Raw genomic sequence first — 21917 nt, 5'->3', positions numbered from 1 at the left:
ATGTTGGCCAATCTAACTGGAGTAAAATGGAATCTCAGTTGTCTTGATTTACATTTCCTTTATGGCCAGGGATGAGCATTTCTTTAGTTTTTTTTTTTTTTTTTTGGCATTCTTACCTCTTCTGAGAAGCCTTTGCCCATTTAGTGATTGGTTTATTAGCTTTATGAGGGGTTGGTTTCTTGAGCTCCTTCTATACTTTGGATAGTAGGCCTTTGTCTGATGTATTGCTGGTAAAGATCTTCTCCCAGTCTGTCAGCTGTCTTTCTAGTTTAGTAATTATGCTTTGTGCAGAACTTTTTATTCTGATGTAATCCCATTTGTCAAGTCTCTCTCCTAACTGCTGTGCCCCAGGGACTCTTTTTCAGTTTCTGCCTATGCCTTTAAGTTCCAGTGTTTTTTACTCCATCTTGCAGTAGTTTCAAAGTTTCAGGTCTGTCGATGAGGTTTTTCATGCTAGATTCTGTCAAAGGCTTTTCTGCATCTATTGGGATGAACAGGTAGTTCTTGTCTTTGGCTATATGATGTATTACTTTTGATTTACATATGTTAAACCAGCCTTGTATCGCTGGGATAAAACCCACTTGGTCATAATGTTTTTTTTTTTTTTTAAGATTACTTGGTGAATTCTGCTGGCTAGTGTTTTATTGAAGAGCTTGGCATCTGTGTTCATCAGAAAGATGGGTATATAGTTGTCTTTATATTGGAGCCCCAAACTCATGAGTTTGGAATTGATTCTTCAGTGTTAATTTCATGGAAAAATTTTGAGGTTCTAGTTTCATCATCAATTGTGAGTATCGACTTCACAGCTATACCGGTTTGCTTGGCAACTGTTGTTCAGAGCTTGAATACTATCACTCCAGGCTCTCATTGGCCTTGTTTGTGTAGCAAAATCTGCAGTAATCCTAATCTTTCCATTGTAATCAAGTTCCCTCTTTGATTTTGCTGCATTTTAAAATGAATTCTTTTGTTACAATGATGTGCTTGTTTTTTCTCAGATCCTGTCTGCTAGAAGTTCCATATGCCTGTTGGGTGGGTGAGATTCTCTCTTGAGACTGGGGAAGTTTTCTATTATGCATAGATTTGATCTTTTGGTTGAATCTGCCAATTTTTGCATGTCCCTTTGGCATGTTTGGAGGTTTTTTCCCCATGCCTTTGATTTTTTTTTCCTAATTCCTCTGCTTTAACCTCAACTCCTTATACCCAGAGCCTTCCATGCTTCCCAGCTTTTTGTTGATCAGTTCTCATGGTATTAATTTATTTTTCATTTCCTTCGTTGAGGTGGGTGGTTTCTGTATTCTTGATGTCTTCTTGGATGTCCTACATTTTCTTCATCCTTTCTTCCCGTGATTCGTTTGTGGGGCTGCCCTTTTTTTAGCCAATCCTCTCATTGTTGCTTTAGTGGTTCTTTTGTTCTTTTTCTCTTCTCTTTCACTCCCATTAGAGTCTTCCTCTGAGTTTTTTGTCAGTTGGCTTGAACTTGAAGGCCTGGGTGCTGCCCTTGAGCTCATTTGCTCAAGGCTAGCACTCTTTTACTTTGAGCCACGGTTCTACTTCCAGTTAACTGGAGATTCATGAGTTAATGAGTTTCATGGGGATTCTCTGCCTGGGCTGGCTTTGAACCGTAATCGTCATATTTCAGCCTCTGAGTAGCTAGGATTACAGGCATGAGCCATCAGTGCCCAGGCTGGACTTGCTGTTTCTTGAGTGGCATGTTAGTGAATTTTGTGACTTTTCACTGTGATTTCTGCATCTGTGTTCAGGGTTTATATAGCCATTAAGATTAGGTATTAGGGCCATGTGCCAGTGGCTTATGCCTATAATCCTAGCCGCTCAGGAAGCTGAGATCTGAGGAATATGGTTCAAAGTCCAAAGTGGAGACTCTTATCTTCAACTACCTACCAAAAGCTGGAAACAGAATTTTGACTCAAGTGATGGAATGCTAGCCTTCAGCAAAAAAAAGAAAACCTTGGGATATTCCCACCCTTAAGACCCGAGTTCAAGCCCAGGACTGGTACCACGAAAAAAAAAAAAAAAATGGGGGGGAGGAGATTAAGTGGTAAGGAGCTGTGGTTTTCTTTGGGAGCAGTGCTGCTGGTAGTTCCCTGGATGGGCAAGGACAGGCTTTGGGCCCAGCTGAGTGCTGCCTGTGGCGCGGAGTCCAAGGGTGTCATATGCTGAGGTACACAGAAAGCTTTTGTGCCCAGTTAAGATGCAAACCACTGTGCTGTGGGCTGTGGCAGCATCCAGCACAAGATGTTCAGGCAGGGTGGGCGCAGCCCTCGATGCTGGGGGTGATGGCGTCCTGCGCAGCACAACATGGATAGGGTATTAGGGGTTAGTAGGTGTGGACCCCTGGCACTATGGCTGGGTATCACACACAGGGATGTCTTGGAGGCTTTTGGTGCTGTCTGGGAACAACCTTCAACACTGGCGGAGGGTGAGCACCTGCAGACTTCTGGTCTAGCTGGGCGCAGACTCCCAGGGCTGTGGCACCAGCACCAGTGATGTCCTTGGCGGAGACATAGGGGCAGGGCTGGGCTTGGGGCAGACCCCAGCTGGGTGCTGGCAGCATCCACCTCGGGAATGCACGCCAGGCTTTCAGAGGCCCTACCGTGTCCATTCCTCAGTGTCAGACGTTGCACCAAAGCCCTTTCCAGGGATTGAGACCTGCCGTGACCCTTCTGGGTGTTAGAGGCCCCGTTGAGACTACGCCAGGGGTTGGAGGCCCTGCTGGACTACTGCCGTTTTTCCGTGGAGTGGCTCTGTCTAACCATGGCAATCCTGGAGCATGCTGCTTTGCTGCCTCCTCCGGCCGCCAAATTCAGCTTCTGGATCCCAAGTGTGGTGGTGGTGTATGCTGGTGACATTGTAGCAAGGAAAAAATGGACGGGAAGAGGAAAAGACAAAAAAGAAAGTCGGAATGGCTCTCTACCTGGAGCCTGGGGCACTGTGTGCCTGCTTTGGTTTCTGTTTTCCCCCTTTTAAATGTTTGAATCGCCCTGGTTGGTGCCACTGATTATTTCTAGTTTGTTTGGTGTGGTCATTTGAAGTGTATGTTGGTGCTAAGAGGCCTTATTCCTCTGTTTGATCAGAGGGAGCTTGGGTTAATACATTACTACTCTGCAATCTTGATTCCTTGGTTGCTAGTTATTTTAGAGATGGAGCCTCATGGACTTCTGCCCAGGTTGGCTTGGAACTGTGATCCCCCAGATCTCTGCTTCTTGAATAGACTAACCTTGTAGATGTGAGCCACTGGCCCTCAGCTCTGGTTTTCTCTTTTAAGGGAGGGAAGAGAATGAGGGGAAAGTAAAACATCTGCAGGAGGACTACAGTGGCTATCTCCACTAGAAGACCAAGTCAAATCATGACAGAAGCAAGTATAATATATCATGAAAAAAAAAATACCAACAACCCAGCTAATGATATAGCTTTGTTGTTATGTGAAAAGGAATTACTAGGAAATAGCTCAAGACTGGATGGGTTATCTTTAGTATCTATGAATGAATTCTCTGATCATACAAGTTCAAGGAATTAAAAAAAAATAACATAGGCAAATTCTAGAAACAGCCAAATTCATTGGAATCCCACAATACCTTTACTCTTAAGCAGTTTGGGGACCCTGTGCTTAATTCAAAAGCATACTTGTGGCTGGGCACTGGTGGCTCCTGCCTATTGTTCTTGCTCCTCAGGAGGCTGTGATCCCAGTTCAAAGTCAGCCTGGGAAGACAAGTAAGAGACTTATATCCCATTAGCCACCGAAAAGCCAGAAGTAGAGCTATGGCCCAAGCAGTAGAGTGCCAGCCTTGAGCAAAGGAGCTAAGGGACAATGCCCACACCCCGAGTTCAAGCCCCAGTAAGGGCAGAAAAAGAAACAAAAGAAAAAACTTCATGTCAGTTACAACAGATAAAACAGAAAGAAGTATAACAAACCAGGATCTTGACATAATTCTCACATCAAATTGGATTCCCAGGTAATTCACAGTGATTTCAATGCCTCTTGTGACAGGGTCAGTTTTCCCGACTCGATCAAAAACGATATTGATGGTTGCCTGTGGAGACCCAGACCTCACCATTAGAATAACTTGATAATCACTATTTCAAAGTTATTTGAAATGATGAATTAATAATCCTAACAAATCTTTTTTTTTTTTTTTTGATTTTTTTTTTTTGGGGTCCGGTCGTGGGGCCTGAACTCTGGGCCTAGGAGCTGTCCCTCAGCTCTTCAGCTCAAGGCTAGCTCTCTACCACTTGAGCCACAGCGCCACTTCCGGCTTTTTTCTTTTTGCTTATGTGGTGCTGAGGAATCGAACCCAGGGTCTCAGACATGCAAGGCAAGCGCTCTACCACTGAGCCACCTTCCCAGCCCAATCCTAACAAATCTTAATATACGTTAAGGCCAATGTTGTAAAAATGAAATTTTACATTTACTCTATGACATGAATAGCAAATGAAAAAGTTTCTATCCCAACCTTGTTTCCTGTCAAGAGTCAAAGGGACATTTAACTCTTAATTTACTGGATGCTGTAAAGCTTACATTCTCGCAGATGGAGTCAGAGAAAGATTACAGAAAAATTCCAAGGTTATTTTCTCAATGTTCTATGAGCAAAGACATAGCAATTAAAAAAAAAAAAAAAGGTAAAGAAAGGCCATGCCTTATAATGCTAGCCACTCAGGAGGCTAAGATCTGAGGGTTGTACTTTGAAGCCAGCCAAAAGTAGAGCTGTGGCTCAAGTGGTAGAGTGCCAGTCTTGAGCAAAGGGACAGTACCTGGGCCCTCAGTTCAAGCCTCAGTACTGGCAGCAAAAAAAAGGGAAAGAAAGATGGGTCAATTAGAAACCAAAGAGCTACATGGTAGTTTTAAATCTAACAATACCAATAATCACATTAAATGCAAATAGTCTAAGTCCTGGGACAGCAAACTCAGCTGCTGTAGTGTGACAGTAGTCACAGATAATACAGAAATGAATGGGCTTGGCTATGGGTTCTGCCTGGGGACTATAGATTGCTAATCCCTGGCCTAAACAACTCAGTGAAATGGCAGACTGTCAGAGCTGATAAAGAAAAAAGCAAGCCCCAACTACTGTACATGTTAAGTACAGTACACTTAAATATGAAAATACAAATGGGCTGAAAGATACATTATGTTAATGCTAATCAAGAAGGGTGGAAAGCTTTCATTAACATTAAATGAAGATTTTTAGAGTAAAACACTGCCAGATTTTAGAAGAATCATTTCATACGGATAAAAAGACCATTTTCACAAAGGACACATGATTTAAAATGTTTAGCCAATAATAAAGCTCCAAAATATATAAAGCAAAAATTGACTGGAATACTATCAACTTGACCTAACAATTATAAAATATTCTAGATGGCAAGAGAACACATTATATTAAAAATACATGAAATTAGAAACATTCTACTAATGGCCACAGAGAACATTTCCTATGCTGAGGGCTGGCTATACCCCAGAACAAAGCCACAATAAGATTCAAAAGATTTATCATATAAAATATGGTCCTTGATTATAGGAAATTAAATTAAAGATCTATTAGAAGCTGGAGGCATCTCAAATGGTACAATGCCAGCTTTAAGCAAGGAAGCTGGGAAGATACAAGGCCGAATTAGTGGCCAAAAAAAAAAAAAAAAAAAAGTATTTGGAAGATCCTCAGATATTTTAACTGTCTTTTTTTGTTTTGGTACTGGGGCTCGAACCCAGGATATTACACTTGCTATGCAAGTCCTTTGACACTGAGCTACATCCCAGCCTAAATTCTTTAAAAATGTATTTTTAAGTAATCTATGAATCAGAGAGGAAATTGAGAGGAATTAGAAAAGCATCTTTAAAATGAATGAAACAAATTATAATTTATGAGAAGCAGTTTAGCGTATACAAAAAAATTAGTTAATTGTGGTAGTCCTGGGGATTGAATTCAGGGCCTTGAACTCTTTGGCTTTTTTTTTTTTTTTTTTTTTTGCTTACAGTTGGCACAATACCACTTGAGCTGTAGCTCTAGTCCAGCTTCTTTGCTGGCTAGCTGGAGAGAAGTCTCATGGACTTTCTGTTAAGGCCAGCTTTGAACTTTGACCCTCAGATCTCAGCCTCCTCAGTGGTAGCTAAAATTACAGGCATGAACCACCAGTGCTTGGCTTATAAAAAGAAATTTGTAGCTATAAAACACATTTATCAGGAAAGGCCTCCCATCAATGATTGGTTTCTGTAGTAGTAGAAATATAATAAAAAATAAGCAAGAGTAAATAATAAAAAGCTGAGCACATCCTACCCATGTAATTGTAGCCCCTCTGTACAGTATGTTCTCAAATAAAATAAAATAAAATTAAAAAAAAAAAAGCTGAGCACAAATCAATAAAATAGGAAGTAGAAAAATAAGACAAAAAGAAACCAAAAGTTGATTCTTTGAAAAGTTCAATAAAAGCAATTAAACCTCTATTTCTAGGTATTTTTTTCTCATAAGAACAAAAAGAGCCAGGATTGTAATTTATATATATAAAATATATGAAGATTTTTTTGTGTGTCAGTTGTATGGTGTGAACTCGGCCTGGGTGCAGTCCCTCAGCTCTTCAACTCAAGGCTAGCTCTAGCACTTGAGCCACAGTGCCACTTCTGGTTTTCTGAGTGGTTTACTGGAGATAAGAGTCTCACGGACTTTCCTGCCCTGGCTGGATTTGAACTATAATCCTCAGATTTCAGCCTCCTGAGTAGCTAGGATTACAGGAGTGAGCCACTGGTGGCTGGCTTATATTAAGATTTTTAAAAAGGAGAAAAGACATGAATTAACAATAGCAAGAATGAGTGAAAGCTGGTGCTGGTGGCTCATGTGTGTAATTCTAGGTACTCTGAAGCTAGTTTGAAGCCAGCAGGGAAAGTCTGTGAGACTTTTATGTACAATTAACGAAAAAGCTGGAAGTGGAGCTATAGCTGAAGTGGTAGAATGCTAACTTTGAGCAAAAAAAACTCAGGGACAGCGCCGAGGCCCCAAGTTCAAGGCCTAGACACACCCACAAAAAAAAAGGAAAAAAAGAAAAGAAAAGAATGGGAGAGATAGTACTTCATACCCACTAAATAACAAACATAAGGCAAATACTGGTGAGCAAGTACTGGTGAGCATGTATGGGAAGAAGTTGGCATGTGGTAGACAGGAATGTGAACTAGTGTCACCACTGTGGAAAATAGCCTAATCATAGTTAATATATGGCACAGCAATTCTACTTTTAGGCATATATGTAAGAGATGAAAACATATTCTTTGAAAACTGGATGCCCCAGTGGTTGTTTATACAGCACTACTGATAATAGCTTGAACAAAGAAACAGCCCAATGTTTATCAAGTAGTAAATGGAGAAACAAAGTATGAAATTATCCATATAGTGGGATTGATATTATTTAGCTACAGGAAAAAAAAACTAACAACAACAAAACCAAAAAACAGTAGCATTCAGCCATAACAGGGAATGAAATGACCTTACGTGGAAGAAGCTTAATTACAAAGACCACAAATGCCACATTCCACTTACATGAACTGTCTAATATAAGAAACCTAGAGACAGAGATAGGATAGTGGCTGCCTACAGCTTGGGGAGAAAAGGCAAAAGAAAAGTCTTACACTCAATAGTGTCTTACACTCATAGTGAGTGTAAGATTTTAACAAAAATGTTCAAAAATTGTGGCAATGGTTGTGGTTTGGTTAAAAAAAAAAATTAAAAACTCTCAGCTGGGTGCTGGTGGCTCTCACCTGTAATCCTAGCTACTCAGGAGGCTGAGATCTGAGGATCGAGGTTTGAAGCCAGCCTGGGCAGGAAAGTCAGGACAGGCATAAAAACAAAAACAGAAAAACTTCACACCGCACTCTCTGATACCTCAAGCCCACTGGGACACGTGAAATGAAGAGGACCGACCTCACCGAGTGTCCACAAGGCTAGGGGGACAGCCAGGCACCTCAAACCCTGCCAGCAGGAGTGTAAACTCTGCGGTCCCTGGAAAAGAGTTGGGATCTTTCTTCAAAAGCTAACTACACCTTCCTTACATTGTTGATCCCAAGACAAACGACACACTGTATGTAAACAGATTTGTATTTGGAGCAGACCTAACAACCCCACACCAGAAACAACTAGCCACCCTACGGGAGTGGACAGTCACAGGAAAGAGTACTAGTCACCAGTGGAAAAGGAAAACATGATTGATATACACAATGACACAGAGAAACTTCACTGATCACACTGAGGAAAGAGGATTGTATTTCTACAAAGGGCTACTACTTATAAGTAGCAGATCAGTTGTTACCTCAGGACAGACATCATGAAGGCACAAGGAAACCTGCAAGTGATGGGTGGCCGCTCTCAATCGGAACCCTGAAGGCGGCTGTTACACGGGTATATGCCCATGTCAGAGCTTAACCAAACTGCACTTTCTTTGTCGATCATGGGGCCTGAACTCAGGGTCTAGGCACCGTCCCTGAGCTTTTCTGCTCAAGGCTAGTGTTCTACCACTTTGAGCCACAGCTCCACTTCTATTTTTTTGATGGTTAATTAGAGATAAGCATCTCACAGACTTTACTGCTGGCTTCAAACTATAATCCTCAGATCTCAGCCTCCTGAGTAGCTATGATTACAGGTGTGAGCCACCAGCGCCCAGCCAAATGGCACACTTTAAAATCAGTGCTGTTTACTTTAAAGCAGTTCTGTTCCAATGAAGCATTAATTAAACACGATCAGCTCTCCTAAAGGCTGCATTTCAAGAAAAATCATTTTAGTAGCTAAGTTACTAAAAGACAGGATCTTCATGCAACCTTTCTCACTGAATAAAACAAGATTTCCCAGCGTCATCTGAGTGGTACTGACTTCAGTTTATTATACTCAAAATCCCCCATTCATCCACAATGATCAAAATTAACAAACAAGCTGACCAAGCTCCTCTTTGTTCAAACCCAGCCCCAATAGGGAAGTCATAAAACTGAAAGTACAATCAGCCTTTTCCATGGCAGCATTGAAATCCATGAATACCTACAGCTGAGTCAGAAGGAAAGACAAACACATGTACATAAAAATACACAGAAAACCAAAGAGTACAAGATGAAGGGAGAGCCACAAAAGAATAAGAGAGATGAGCGCAGAAAACAAATGTAACTACAGAAACACATGTTTGAGTTTATATTGCATTTAAGTTTTTAGGTACATGGACTATACAAAAGGATGAGGTGCTTCTATTTTGGTATGAAAGTAGGAGCTGAGATTATAGTCACGTTCTTATCAGTAAAATAGCAAACTGAAATTAACTCATACACCTCATAATATACAGCTCACTAATGACTTCTATGAAGAAACATGGAACTTTCTTTTCTAGGTCTTCTAAAAGGACCGAGGAAAGTGTGAGGCTGGACATGTAAAAGCCCACACTGTCTGTTGACTCAATAAGATCACAAATCAAACACAATGAATGTATCAACCAAATCCAGTCACTGGTGGCTCATCTTGTCATCCTAGCTACTCAGGAGGTTGAGATCTGAAGATCCTGGTTTGAAGCCAGCCTGGGCAGTACAGGCCATGAAAATCTTACCAACAATTAACTACCAAAAAAGCTGGAAGTGAAACTGTGCTTCAGGTGGTAGAGGGCTAGCCTTGGGTATAATAACACAAGGACAGCACTCTGGCCCTGAGTTCAAGCTCTAGGACTGACACAAAAAACAAAAAACAACAACAAAACAAAATCTTATCTCTTCCATTTCCAGGGTAATCACCTAACTCTGTTAAAAGCAACATACGTACCATGAAAATTTTCCAAACACAGTAAATAGAGAAAAAGTAACCCAGAAAATTAAAATATTTTCCCTTGAAAGTTTTGGAGTATTCTATTCTCTCCTGTGGAAAAACATAGAAAAACATACAGAAAACATGGTTAGTCTCAACAAATATAAACTTATTTCTTTATCACTGCTGAATCATTGGTCCAGACCAATTTGAAAAACTACATGTAATAATAATATTAAAATAGTAGTAATGTTTATCAAAATAGTAGTAGCCATCATTTATCAAATGCTTGCAAGCCAGAGACTAGGACAATATGTTAACATGCATTATCAATGCCAATCTTTTTTTGTATCTGTGCGTGTACTAAGGCTTGAACTCAGAACTTGGGTGCTCAGGGCTGGGAAGGTGGCTCAGTGGTAGAGTGCTTGCCTTGCATGCCTGAGGCCCTGGGTTCGATTCCTCAGCACCACATAAGCAAAAAAGAAAAAAGCCAGAAGTGGCACTGTGGCTCAAGTGGTAGAGCGCTAGCCTTGAGCTGAAGAGCTGAGGGACAGTGCTCAGGCCCAGAGTTCAGGCCCCATGACTGGACCCCTCCCCCCCCCAAAAAAAGAACTTGGGTGCTGTCTCTTGGCTTTCTTTTTTTTTTTGGGTCCGGTTGTGGGGCCTGAACTCTGGGCCTGGGCACTGTCCCTCAGCTCTTCAGCTCAAGGCTAGCACTCTACCACTTGAGCCACAGCGCCACTTTTGGCTTTTTATTTTTTGCTTATGTGGTGCTGAGGAATCGAACTCAGGGCCTCAGGCATGCAAGGCAAGCGCTCTACCACTGAGCCACCTTCCCAGCCCTGTCTCTTGGCTTTCTGTTCAAGGCTGGCACTCTACAGCTTGAGCCATAGCTCCACTTCTGGCTTTTTGGTGGTTACTTGGCAGAAAAGCATCTCATGGACTTTCTTGCCGAGGCAGCCCTTAGATCTTAGCCTGCTGCTGGGTGGCAGGCTAAGATGAGCCACCAATGCCCAGCTTGCTCTGGGTCTTTTATAATAGGGTTGGAACATGGCAAAGAGGTACCTACTACTTTGTAATAATACTAATTTATTAGGGAATAAAAAGCACCATAGAAACTGCCATCTTTATTCTGAGTCAATAGGAAATGGTGCATTCCAGCTTCCCAGATGTTGAAAAGCCTCTTCTGGCTACTTTTGGATAGTGTTAAGGATTTTGCCGGGGACAGGCATGATTTCATACAAAGAAGCCCTTCATTGCTAATGCTTCACAGCTTGCTATGCAGCTGCGGGCTGTCTGTTTCATGCATTGTTTGGTCATAGAGCAACTGATAAAACCACTCAGTGGTGTTCTTTCTTCAATCCTAAGTAAAAACCACAGTTCTATACCTTTGTAGCGTGGAGATCAGCTGTTTCCAGAAAAAGCTGCCTGCTTAGTTCTTCCAAAGAATCTACTTCCTGTTGGATTTGCATAAGATCTGGCACAAAATGAACATTAAGGTCTAAATCACACAGAAGTTTAAAAACAGCAATGAAGAAAGCATTTGCTTTTGGTTTCTTCTGCATAGCAGATCCCAGGCACTGGCTGTGTTTCCATTTCCTATCCCAGAGCTATTTTCCTACCGACACAAAACCAAATACCTGCTTGTGCAGTTTCTTCCAGTCCCGGTATCTAGGAGAGATGGTTTTGCTCTGTTCATTTATAAGCCAAGTGCAATCTTAAGTGGTTGTATAATAACATATTTTTGTCCTAGTACTGGGGCTTGAACACTATCTTTTAGTTTTTTCATTCGAGGGTAGTGCTCTACCACTTGAGCCACAACTCTACTTCCAGTTTTGTGGCGGTTAGTTGGAGGGAAGAGTTTTTTGGCTGGGCTGGATTTAAATTACAATCCTCAGCTCTCACCCTCCTGAGTAGCTAGGATTATAGATGTGTGTCACCAACACCTAGCAATTATATAGTATTACCTCTAACAAGGCATAGTTTTCTTCTACATTATTTAAATAAATCCAATATGTGCCAAAGGGCCTATTAATGACTTCCAACATAGCTGGGGTTTGTGATTGTTACTTTCCTCTTTAGAAATATTAACTTAATCTTATTCTAACAATTTCATGAGAAAGGTGTTAGCCATTTTGCAGATAAGGGAAGCTAAGCTCAGAGAGTAAAAAACTTGCTCTAAATCAAACAGCTACCAAGAGGACACAAAGGGAGATCTCTGCCTTATCCAAAGCCTATGCTGGTTTCTAAGGAGTGAGTGAGTGAGGGGCGCTGGGAAGGTGGCTCAGTGGTAGAGTGTTTGCCTTGCATGAACGAGGCCCTGGGTTTGATTCCTCAGCACCACATAAGCAGAAAAAGCCAGAAGTGGTGCTGTGGCTCAAGTGGTAGAGCACTAGCATTGAGCTGAAGAGCTAAGGGACAGTGCCCAGGCCCAGAGTTCAGGCCCCATGACCAAAAAAAAAAGTGAGTGCACACTGGTGGTATTTTCCTCATTTAGGAAACGGGCTCTGAAAGTATCATCTTGGTTTCTCTCAAACACTGTGTGGGTGTGTAGGTGTGTGTGCGTGCGCATGCTGGTTCTGGGGCTTGAACTCTGGGACTTGGCACTTTCCTTGATCTTCTTTTGTTCAAGACTAATGCTCGGTCGGGCACTAGTGGCTCACACCTGTAATCCTAGCTACTCAGGAGGCTGAGATCTGAGGATCGAGGTTCAAAGCCAGCCTGGGCAGGAAAATCCATGAAACTCTTATCTCCAATAAACCATCAGAAAACTGGAAGTGGTGCTGTAGCTCAAGTGGTAGAGCGCTAGCCTTGAGCTGCAGAGCTGAGACAGCACTCAGGCCCGGAGTTCAAACCCCACAACCGACAAAAAAAAAAAGAAAAAGAAAAAAAGACTAGTGCTCTACCACTTGAGCCACAGCTTTACTTTCAGCTTTTTCTTTGATTCACTAGAGATAAGAGTCTCACGGACTTTCTTGCCCCAGCTGGCTTCAAACCACAATCTCCAGATCTCCTTTTGAGTATCTAAGATTACAGGAGTGAGCTGCTCACACCCAGCAAAACACATTTTTTTTTGGGGGGGGGGGGTGAAGTAGGGTGGGATGGGAGCTGGGACTTCAGCTCAGAGCTTGGGCAATGTCCCTTAGCTTTTTCACTCAAATCTAGTGTTCTATCACTTGAGCCACAGCTATATATCTAGTCTTTTGCTGGTTAATTGGAAGCAAGAGCCTCATGGGCTTTTTTTTTTTTTTTTTGCCTGAGCTTGTTTTAAACATCAGTCCTCAGATTTCAGCCTCCTGCATGGCTAGGATTACAACATGAGCTATCCGTATCTAGCCCACCTTGATTTTTTAAAAATAAAATAATTTACTGAAGCAGACTCAATGCACACTGTGTAAAAACTGAATTATGTAACTGAAGGTATGGATGGGATGAGAGACATGGGGAAGAATAATACAAGGGTGGCAGGATGTATACGCATTGTACTTATAAACTAATGAATGCAACTGAAATCCCTTTGGATAACTACTTAATAATAATTAAAAAGTCAAAGAAGGGCTGGGAAGGTGGCTCAGTGGTACAGTGCTTGCCTTGCATGCATGAGGCCCTGGGTTTGATTCCTCAGCACCACATAAGCAGAAAAAAACGGAAGTGGCACTGTAGCCTTGAGCTGAAGAGCTGAGGGACAGCGCCCAGGCCCAGAGTTCAGGCCCCACAACTGGCAAAAAAAAAAAAAAAAGTCAAAGAATACTGATGACTTTACAAATGGGCCATCCCGTAAACAAGCCACCCGTTTAAGAGATCCATGATGTTTTGTGTTTTACCAGAGTTGGGAAATACAATACAAGCAGTGGAAAAGAGTTCAGCAGCAGAGACCACAGTTCTGTTCCTTGCTTTGCCGCAAACCACTCTGTGGCATCATCTCTCTGATCTATTCTCTTGTGAAAAATGGAAAGACTGCCTTTTTTAGGAGCAAAGGCTATGACTTCATGGTCTTGTGTGGGTGTTGGTAAGATGACTCTGGATGCATTAGACTTCCTGAGCATAGCTCTGGCCAGTGTGGATTCAGACACAGCCAGCACTCTGACAAGAGCTTCTGCCCTGGGTCCAGGGTAGAGAGAGATAAAGGATACTTTCGCTTCCTGAAGCTGAAGTTGTAACGCTCTTTATCATTTCCCAGAAGCCTGAGGGCTTGTTGTGCACCTCCCCCTTCAGGAACATGGTTCTCCGGGCCACCGCCATCCTGAAAGAAAACACGAAGCTCAGCAAGGCAGTGCAACAGGAACTTCCTGCCTGGGCTCAGTCACTTCCAGCCTTCACCACAGTCTGCCCAGCTGTGGCGCAGGTCTGCAGGCCACACTTTCCTAGGACTTAGGAGGGCACGCTTCCAGAAGCAACATGGTCTAGGCTGAGGAGCAAAGAATTTGGTGTAGGCCATCAACTTGAGGACTGGCTCTATTCCATACAAGCAGGGAGACCTAGAGTTCTACTCCCACATCTCTGCATGTCTACAACAATGAGACTACTGTTAACATTACAACACATAATTATATTAATACTTATAGGTGGCACTTAAGCAAAGAATAAAATAGCTTATTCACCTATAGAACCATGTGCAATGCCAGGTGCTGGTGGCTCATACCTGCAATCCTACTCTGGAGGCTGAGATTTGAGCTGGGGCAGGAAAGTCCATGAGACATGGTATCTCCAATTATAAAGACTCAAAACAGGCAGAAATGGAGCTGTGGCTTAAGTGGTGGAGTGCTACCATTGAGGGAAAAAGCAAAGGGATAATGCCCAGGCTCCGGGTTCAAGTTCTAATACTATCATACACTCCCCCCCCCCCCCCCCGCTCCTCCCACCCCACACACACAAAAGAAATTTTATGCAGTATTTCTCCTATCACACTGCAACCATGAGGCTCATTTGTATGGGACAGTGTTCTTCTGTGGCATCTCATTGTGGCCCTCTACTGTTAAGTACTAGTCACTACTTCTCAAGGATGAGAATTTTGAAAAAAATAAGATTGGACTAGGTGAGCAGGAAGGATGCTAATGAATCCTAGGAGCCAGTGCTGTCATGTTAGCTGCCTCTGGAGCCATAAGATCACTGGGAGACTGCTAATTAAGTCAAGTTAGTAGGTTGGTCCTCTCAAGTTAATAAATAAGATGGAGGACCGGGGATGTGGCTTAGTGGTAGAGTGCTTGCCTAGCATGCATGAAGTCCTGGGTTCGATTCCTTAGTACTACATAAACAGAAAAAGCTGGAAGTGGCACCACTGTGGCTCAAGTGGTAGAGTGCTAGCCTTGAGCAAAAGAAGCTCAGGGACAGTGCCCAGGCCCTGAGTTCAAGCTTTGAGACTGGCAAAAAATAAATAAAAATAAAAAATAAAGAAGACTGAAGTCTTTTTTTTTTTTTTTTGTCCGTCGTGGGACTTGAACTCTGGGCCTGGGCGCTGTCCCTCAGCTCTTCAGCTCAAGGAGAGTGCTCTACCACTTGAGCTATAGCGCCACTTCCAGTTTTCTGGTGGTTTATTGGAGATAGGAGTCTCACGGTCTCTCCTGCCCAGGCTGGCTTTGAACCTCGATCCTCAGATCTCAACCTCCTGAGTAGCTAGGATTACAGGCGTGAGCCACCAGCGCCCGGCAAGACTGAAGTCTTAAAGGACAAAAAACCTTCCTGGCCAGATGAGGGCTGACAGAGAAACCGGACTGTGACATGCGCAGATCACAGCCAACTCTAACTGCAACAGGTACGAGAGGCTTGGAAATGTTGCTTTTGTCATGACTTTATTTTTTTATTTTTAAAACATTTTTTGGTGTTGGTACTGTGGTTTGAACTTAGGGCCTTGTGCTCTTGATTAGCTTTTTCTGCTCAAGACTGGTGACTGACCAGAGTCACAGCTTCATTTCTGGCTTTTGGCTGGTTAAGTGGAGATAAGAGATGCATGGACTTTTCTGCCCAGGTCTGCTTTTAACCACAATCCTCACATCACGGCCTCCTGAGTAGCTAGGACTACAGAGTCACAAATGACCAGCGCCCAGTTTGTGACTTCACCTTTAATTAAGTATTATTTATCAGTGACCGAAAGAAATACAACAAACCTTGGGAGCCCAAATAATGTTGTTCTTATATACCTATCTCTTACTATTCATGTGGCTCTTATGGTTATACATAAAAAAAAACAAAACCCTACAGACATGACATTTACATAAATAAACTGCTCCGAATATAAATATATATATGCAAAGTAAATACAGTCATATGTCTCAGTAAAGTCATACAAGGACACAAATCAGTAGTTAGCACTTCAAAGTCTTCTTTTTCATTCCAATGTCTCAGGTGCTCTCCTATTCTGAGTCTTGTGTATAGATCAAACTATAGAACTATGGTGTGGAAGAAATAAGAAATCAGAACATACTTGTTACAATTCAAAACCTCTGGGCTACCATTTGTATATGGGTAATAATGACTTTATTTTTATTCATTTATTTTTATGGTGGGACCAGGGTTTGAACTCAGGGCCTTGTGGTAGGCAAGTACTCTACCACTCTAGTATTTCTCTGCTTTAGTTTATTTTTTAGATAGTGTCTTGGACTTTTTGCCTAGGCTAACCTTGGACATTACTGTCCTTGGACTTCTGCTTCCTGAATAGCTGGGATTACAGGCATAGCCACCGTGTCTGGCAATAATATAAACAGGAGACTAATAAATGTTGTGAAGGTGAGAAATGACTGCCTTGTTCATTGTTCTATCTCTGGAATCTAGTGCCCAGCAGATATTAGGTTGTCTGAAACAATAAATGAATAAACATATGAAGGCAAAGAATAAAACCAAGTAGTGGTTATCCAGTAAAGATTATTAAGTTTAAACATTGAAGTGGCTCTGTGGCTCAAGTGGTAGAGTGCTAGCTAGTTTGAGCACACAGGCTCAGGGACAGTGCCCAGGCTCTGGGTTCAAGCCCCACAACCGGCAAAAATAAATATTTGCCAGGCACGGTGGCTCACGCCTGTAATCCTAGCTACTCAGGAGCTGAGATCTGAGGATCACAGTTCAAAGCCAGCCCGGGCAGGAAAGTCCATGAGACTCTTATCTCCAATAAACCACTAGAAAATGGATGGAGCTAGAAGGAATCATGTTGAGCGAGGTAAGCCAAGAGCAAAGAGACAAACAGTACATGGTCTCCCTGATAAGTGGATGCTAAATCCAAAATGTTAGGTGATACGACAAAACTAACAGGACTTAAGAAACAAAGAACTCCCACTCATCTGGTCGAACCACTACTAAATATCCCATGCTGCTGATCCACATGTATGGTGTATAACATGTGTACATCAATATATGTTATAGACTGTGATAGACAATTTGCTCCAGGAAAGTTAGATGAACTTGTGACGTTAAATGAGCATCATTATTCCACAATACTGTGAAATTTGGGAAATTATGTAATCACTTAATCACAATAAAAAAAAAAAGAACCTCGGGGAAGGTAGGGAGGGAAGGGATGGTAGGGGGAAAAAAATGGAGGAGGTAACAATGCTCAAGAGGAAATGTACTCATTACCTTACTCATGTAACTGTAACCCTCTGTATAGTATCTTTACCCAAAAAAAAAATAAAATAAACCACTAGAAAACCGGAAGTGGCACTGTGGCTCAAGCAGTAGAGCGCTTGCCCTGAGTTGAAGAGCTGAGTGATAGTGTTAAAGCCCTAGGACCAACAACAACAACAACAAACATTGTTCACACTCTCCTAGGGGCTCTCTAGGTCTTAACATACTATTATTATCTTTTTGAGATATTTTTGTGTTTGTTTTTGAGACAGTCTCTCCATGCAGCTCCACCTGGCCTCCATTTCCTCCCTTGGCCTCACACTTGTGCCTCTGCCTTCAAGTGAAGGGATGCAGGCATGCAGCAGGCCCCAAACACAGGCTTTCAAAGGCTCGCCCTCACCTTTTCTTTTTGCTGACGATCATGTCCATGGTTTGCAGCAGCCGCCGCTCCAGTGCCATGATATCTGTGTCTGTCACATTCCTACGGAAGTGCACACAGTTAGTAGGGCTAGGGTCCACGCCTGGGCACAACACAGGCCATCTGGAGAAACACATACACCCCAGTTGTTACCCTGTCTTTTCCCAGAAAATATTAAAATGACTAAACTAAAATACTTTTGTTGTCATTTCTTCTTTTGTGTACCAGTTTTGAGGCTTGAGCCACAGCTCCACTTCCAGTTTTATGGTGGCCAACTGGAGATTATTATCTCACCAACTTTCCTGCTCAGAGTGGATTTGAATTATAATCCCCAGATCTCAGCCTTCAGTAACAAGGACTACAGGCATGAACCACCACTGGTACTGGGTGTTTTTTCTTTCTTTTTGGTGCCAATACTGAGGCTTAAATTCAGGGCCTAGGAGCTGCCCCTTAACAGCTTTTGCTCAAAGCTGGCTCAAGTGACCTATACCTCCACTTCCAGCCTTTTGCTGGTTAGAGGTAAGAGTCTCATGAACCTTCTTGCTCAAACTGGCCTCAAACATAAATCCTCAGATCTCAGCCTCCTGAACAGCTAAGGTGTTAGCTACTGGCACCTGGGAGCTGTCCTTTCTTGTAACTAATTTTTCTGGGGTCTCAGTGTAGCACAAAGTACCTAGCTTTCTTTTCTTTTCTTTTTCTTGTTGGTCCTGGGGCTTGAACTCTGGGCCTGAGCACTGTCCCTCAGCTCTTCAGCTCAAGGTGAGTGCTCTACCACTTGAGCTACAGCGCTACTTCCAGTTTTCTGGTGGTTTATTGGAGATAAGAGTTTCACGGACTTTGCTGCCCAGGCTGGCTTTGAACCTCGATCCTCAGATCTCAGCCTCCTGAGTAGCTAGGATTACAGGCGTGAGCCCCCAGTGACCGGCAGGAGTACTTAGCTTTCTTAGCTTTGAGTTAGATGCTTATTGTTTGTATATACTTATTTTCCCTATCTTGAAAATAATGTAAAGAGACCAGCAGAGTGGCTCAAAGTAATAAAGCACCCACACTTAGCGAGCATAGGGCCAAGTAAAACCCTAGTACTCCCCCAAAAGAAACAAAGAATATAGGACAAATTAAAAAAAAACAACACAATCCATAGAAGTGCTATGACTTATTTAGAAAGATTTCAAGTCAATACCCCTAGGGACAGAGGAAGAAAAATAAACAGGCAACATAACAGATCTAAGATGGCATGCGTACTTGAGTCATGAGGAATAAGAAGAGACTGCATGCATTACCTCAGGAAGTAGGACATGTATGTGTAGGGACAGTTGACAGCACCAAATCCAGATAGCAGGGCCATGAGGGTCACTCCAATGACGCCCACCCGGCTGATGAGCTGCTCTATAGACAAGATGCCTGGAATCGCCAAAGCACAGTCAGGTAATGTGGTGAGACAGCGCTCACCTCTACTCTAAAAAACCACCACGTACAACACCCACCATTACTGAAACCTAGTTCAGAGAAGACAACTTTCAATGATCGGTGTGGCACTTCTCTATCATATATAGAAAGGCATGGACATAAGCCATGACAACAGTAAAATGCAGTAATTTTAAGTACCACATTATGACTGTTTCATTTGGGAGTATGACTCTAACAAAGCAAAGTACTTTCAGTAAAAGCTGTGTTCAAAAAACCCCCAAAAAACCCAACAAATTAGGAAAGCAAATCTTGGAAAAATAAATGGCAGATGACACTATGTGCTAGTTACGTGTGATTGTGACATGTCCCTCATAGGCCATACTCTTTTTTTTTTTGGTCAGTGGTAGGACTTGAACTCTGGGTCTGGGTGCTGTCCCTCAGCTCTTCAGCTCAAGGCGAGCGCTCTACCATTTGAGCCACAGCGCCCCTTCCAGTCTTCTGGTGGTTTATTGGAGATAAGAGTTTCACGGACTTTGCTACCCAGGCTGGCTTTGAACTGTGATCCTCAGATCTCAGCCTCCTGAGTAGCTAGGATTATAGGCATGAGCCACCAGTGCCCAGCTCATAGGCCATACTCTTTAGCTTGTGTCTTATTCTAGTTTGCATCTACTAAATACAAAATGCATTTAATAAATTTCAGCACTTAATGCTGAAATTCTGGATCAGTAATTGAAAGGCAAATGTGTGAGTTTTTTGGTCTGGTTTGTATGTGTGTGCATGCATGCTGGTACAAGGGCTTGAACTCAGTGACTAGGTGCTGTCCTTTAGCTTTTTCCACTCAAGCTGGCACTCTACCACTTAAGCCACACCTCCTCTTCTGGCTTTTTGCTAACTGGAGATAAGTGTCATACAGATTTGTCTGCCCGGGCTGACTTTGAACCCTGACCCTCAGATCTCAGCCTCCTGAGGAACTAAGATTACAGGTGGGAGCCACCAGCACCTGGCTTCAAAGTCAGGAGTGTTTTAGAAAAAAGTTTAAAAATGACATCCCCTTTTTATTCAAAATTAAAAAGTCAAACAACCCTTCTTCACATTCCCACCTATCCCCATGTACTCACCATGTTTTGGGCTGAGAATGGGAAATGGTTCTCCCAGTTTCCAGAAGAAATACATAAAGGTCAACCACAAGAGGCAGGAAAAAAGCAGTTGCTGTTTATGCACTAAGGGGAGAGACGATCATCTATTACAGAGCTTCTTCTATTTTTTTTTTAAATATAAACTTATGCTAATGCTAATTAGTATTTAGCTGGCTGCTAACTTGATATGTGATGTCACTACCCAAGTTTTAGTGAATATATCCCTTACACCCTGAAAGAAACTTGGCTCAAGTTAAGATGTGGATTCGATTAAGGAAACAGTATACAGATGGTGCCAGTAGCTCATGCCTGTAATCCTTGTTAGTCAGGAGGCTGAGATCTGAGGATCACAGTTTGAAGCCAACCAGGGCATACAAATCTCCAATTATCCAACAAAAAGCCTGAAGTGAAGGTGTGGCTAAAGTGGTAGAATGCCATTTTTGATTAGAAAAGCTAAGTGAGAGCTTGAGGCTCTAAATTTAAGCCCCAGTATTGGTACTGGTACCACCATTACCACCACCACCACAAATCAGCACAGAAGGGGTAGAAGTAAAGCTTGGCAGGACAAAGCTCTCATTATTCACTGAGTACTCCTGTGAGCAGTCTGAGATGCTGGAGATGATCCAGACAGCAGCAGCTATGGAAGTGTGGGAATGAAGCTGCACGGGACCAAAATCCCCATCAGCCTGTAGCCCAAGGTGTGCTGGTGGGACAGGAGGAGACGCATACTCACACAGCCAGATGTTGCTCACGATGAAATAGCCAATGTAAAAAGGCACCAGGAAAACCAAGATGATCAGAATAATGCACAGGTTCATTTTCCAGTGAAAGTAACGAGAGCTGAAAGAAACATCAAAGAATAGCACTGCAAGGGAGGGGTCGAGCAACAACTTTCCTCCCTTTTAGTCTTCCAAAGGCTCTCGGGGGTTGGGGAAGGAAGAGAGTAGGCCATGGTTTTATCTGATCAAAGGAGGGTATATGCGTGTGTGAAATATCAGGTGGAAGTCTTTTTGAGCAATGTAATATGCACTTTCACAAAAATGAATGCCAGAAAGATGAAAAACAGCTGGGTGCTAGTAGCTCGCCACTGTAATCCAAGCTACTCAGGAGGTTGAGATCTGAGGACTGCAGTTTGATACTCTTAAAAAAAATTTTTTTTTTAATTGTGAAAATACTGTACATAGGGGTTACAATTACATGAGCAAGGTAATGAGTACATTTCTTTTTTTTTTTTTTGTCGGTCATGGGACTTGAACTCTGGGCCTGGGCGCTGTCCCTCAGCTCTTCAGCTCAAGGCGAGCGTACTACCACTTGAGCTACAGCGCCACTTCCGGTTTTCTGGTGGTTTATTGGAGATAGGAGTCTCACGGTCTCTCCTGCCCGGGCTGGCTTTGAACCGCGATCCTCAGATCTCAGCCTCCTGAGTAGCTAGGATTACAGGCGTGAGCCACCAGCGCCCGGCTATGAGTACATTTCTTATCAAGCATTGTTGCCTCGTTTTCCCTTCCCATACCCCCCACGTCAAAGTTGTAAATTTCGTTTTTCAAGATAATGTCTTGTACCTCTCATTGTTGCAATGGGTCCACCTGTATCCCTATTTAAACAATTTGTTTTGCAGTTCAGTATTCTTATTTCCCAATT

At 42.6% G+C, this 21917-nt stretch overlaps 1 protein-coding gene across 3 annotated transcripts in view; it reads right to left on the bottom strand.

The window, feature by feature from the left end:
• Gpr89a (G protein-coupled receptor 89A) overlaps nucleotides 1-21917 on the bottom strand; it is a 31896-nt gene that overhangs the window by 4863 nt on the left and 5116 nt on the right. Inside the window, exons 4-12 of one of the 3 annotated variants that reach the window (XM_070007558.1) lie at nucleotides 21010-21116; nucleotides 20259-20360; nucleotides 19014-19134; nucleotides 17716-17796; nucleotides 13898-14007; nucleotides 11153-11241; nucleotides 9783-9875; nucleotides 3931-4049; nucleotides 3496-3717 (exon numbers count right to left, since the gene is read on the bottom strand). In XM_070007558.1, the coding sequence (XP_069863659.1) occupies nucleotides 3558-3717; nucleotides 3931-4049; nucleotides 9783-9875; nucleotides 11153-11241; nucleotides 13898-14007; nucleotides 17716-17796; nucleotides 19014-19134; nucleotides 20259-20360; nucleotides 21010-21116 (982 nt within the window). In that variant the 3' untranslated portion in view covers nucleotides 3496-3557. Of the gene's footprint in view, nucleotides 1-3495; nucleotides 3718-3930; nucleotides 4050-9782; nucleotides 9876-11152; nucleotides 11242-13897; nucleotides 14008-17715; nucleotides 17797-19013; nucleotides 19135-20258; nucleotides 20361-21009; nucleotides 21117-21917 lie in introns of those variants that run through there. The other 2 variants (XM_070007556.1, XM_070007557.1) reach the window with 2 other exon arrangements.

The sequence above is a fragment of the Dipodomys merriami genome, unplaced genomic scaffold (genome assembly GCF_024711535.1).
Source record: "Dipodomys merriami isolate MVZ:Mamm:240054 unplaced genomic scaffold, mDipMer1.0.p SCAF_7, whole genome shotgun sequence".
Taxonomy (NCBI): Eukaryota; Metazoa; Chordata; class Mammalia; order Rodentia; family Heteromyidae; genus Dipodomys; species Dipodomys merriami.
Note: the sequence above shows the minus strand (reverse complement) of the source record. Positions and strands in the feature narration are given on the sequence as shown.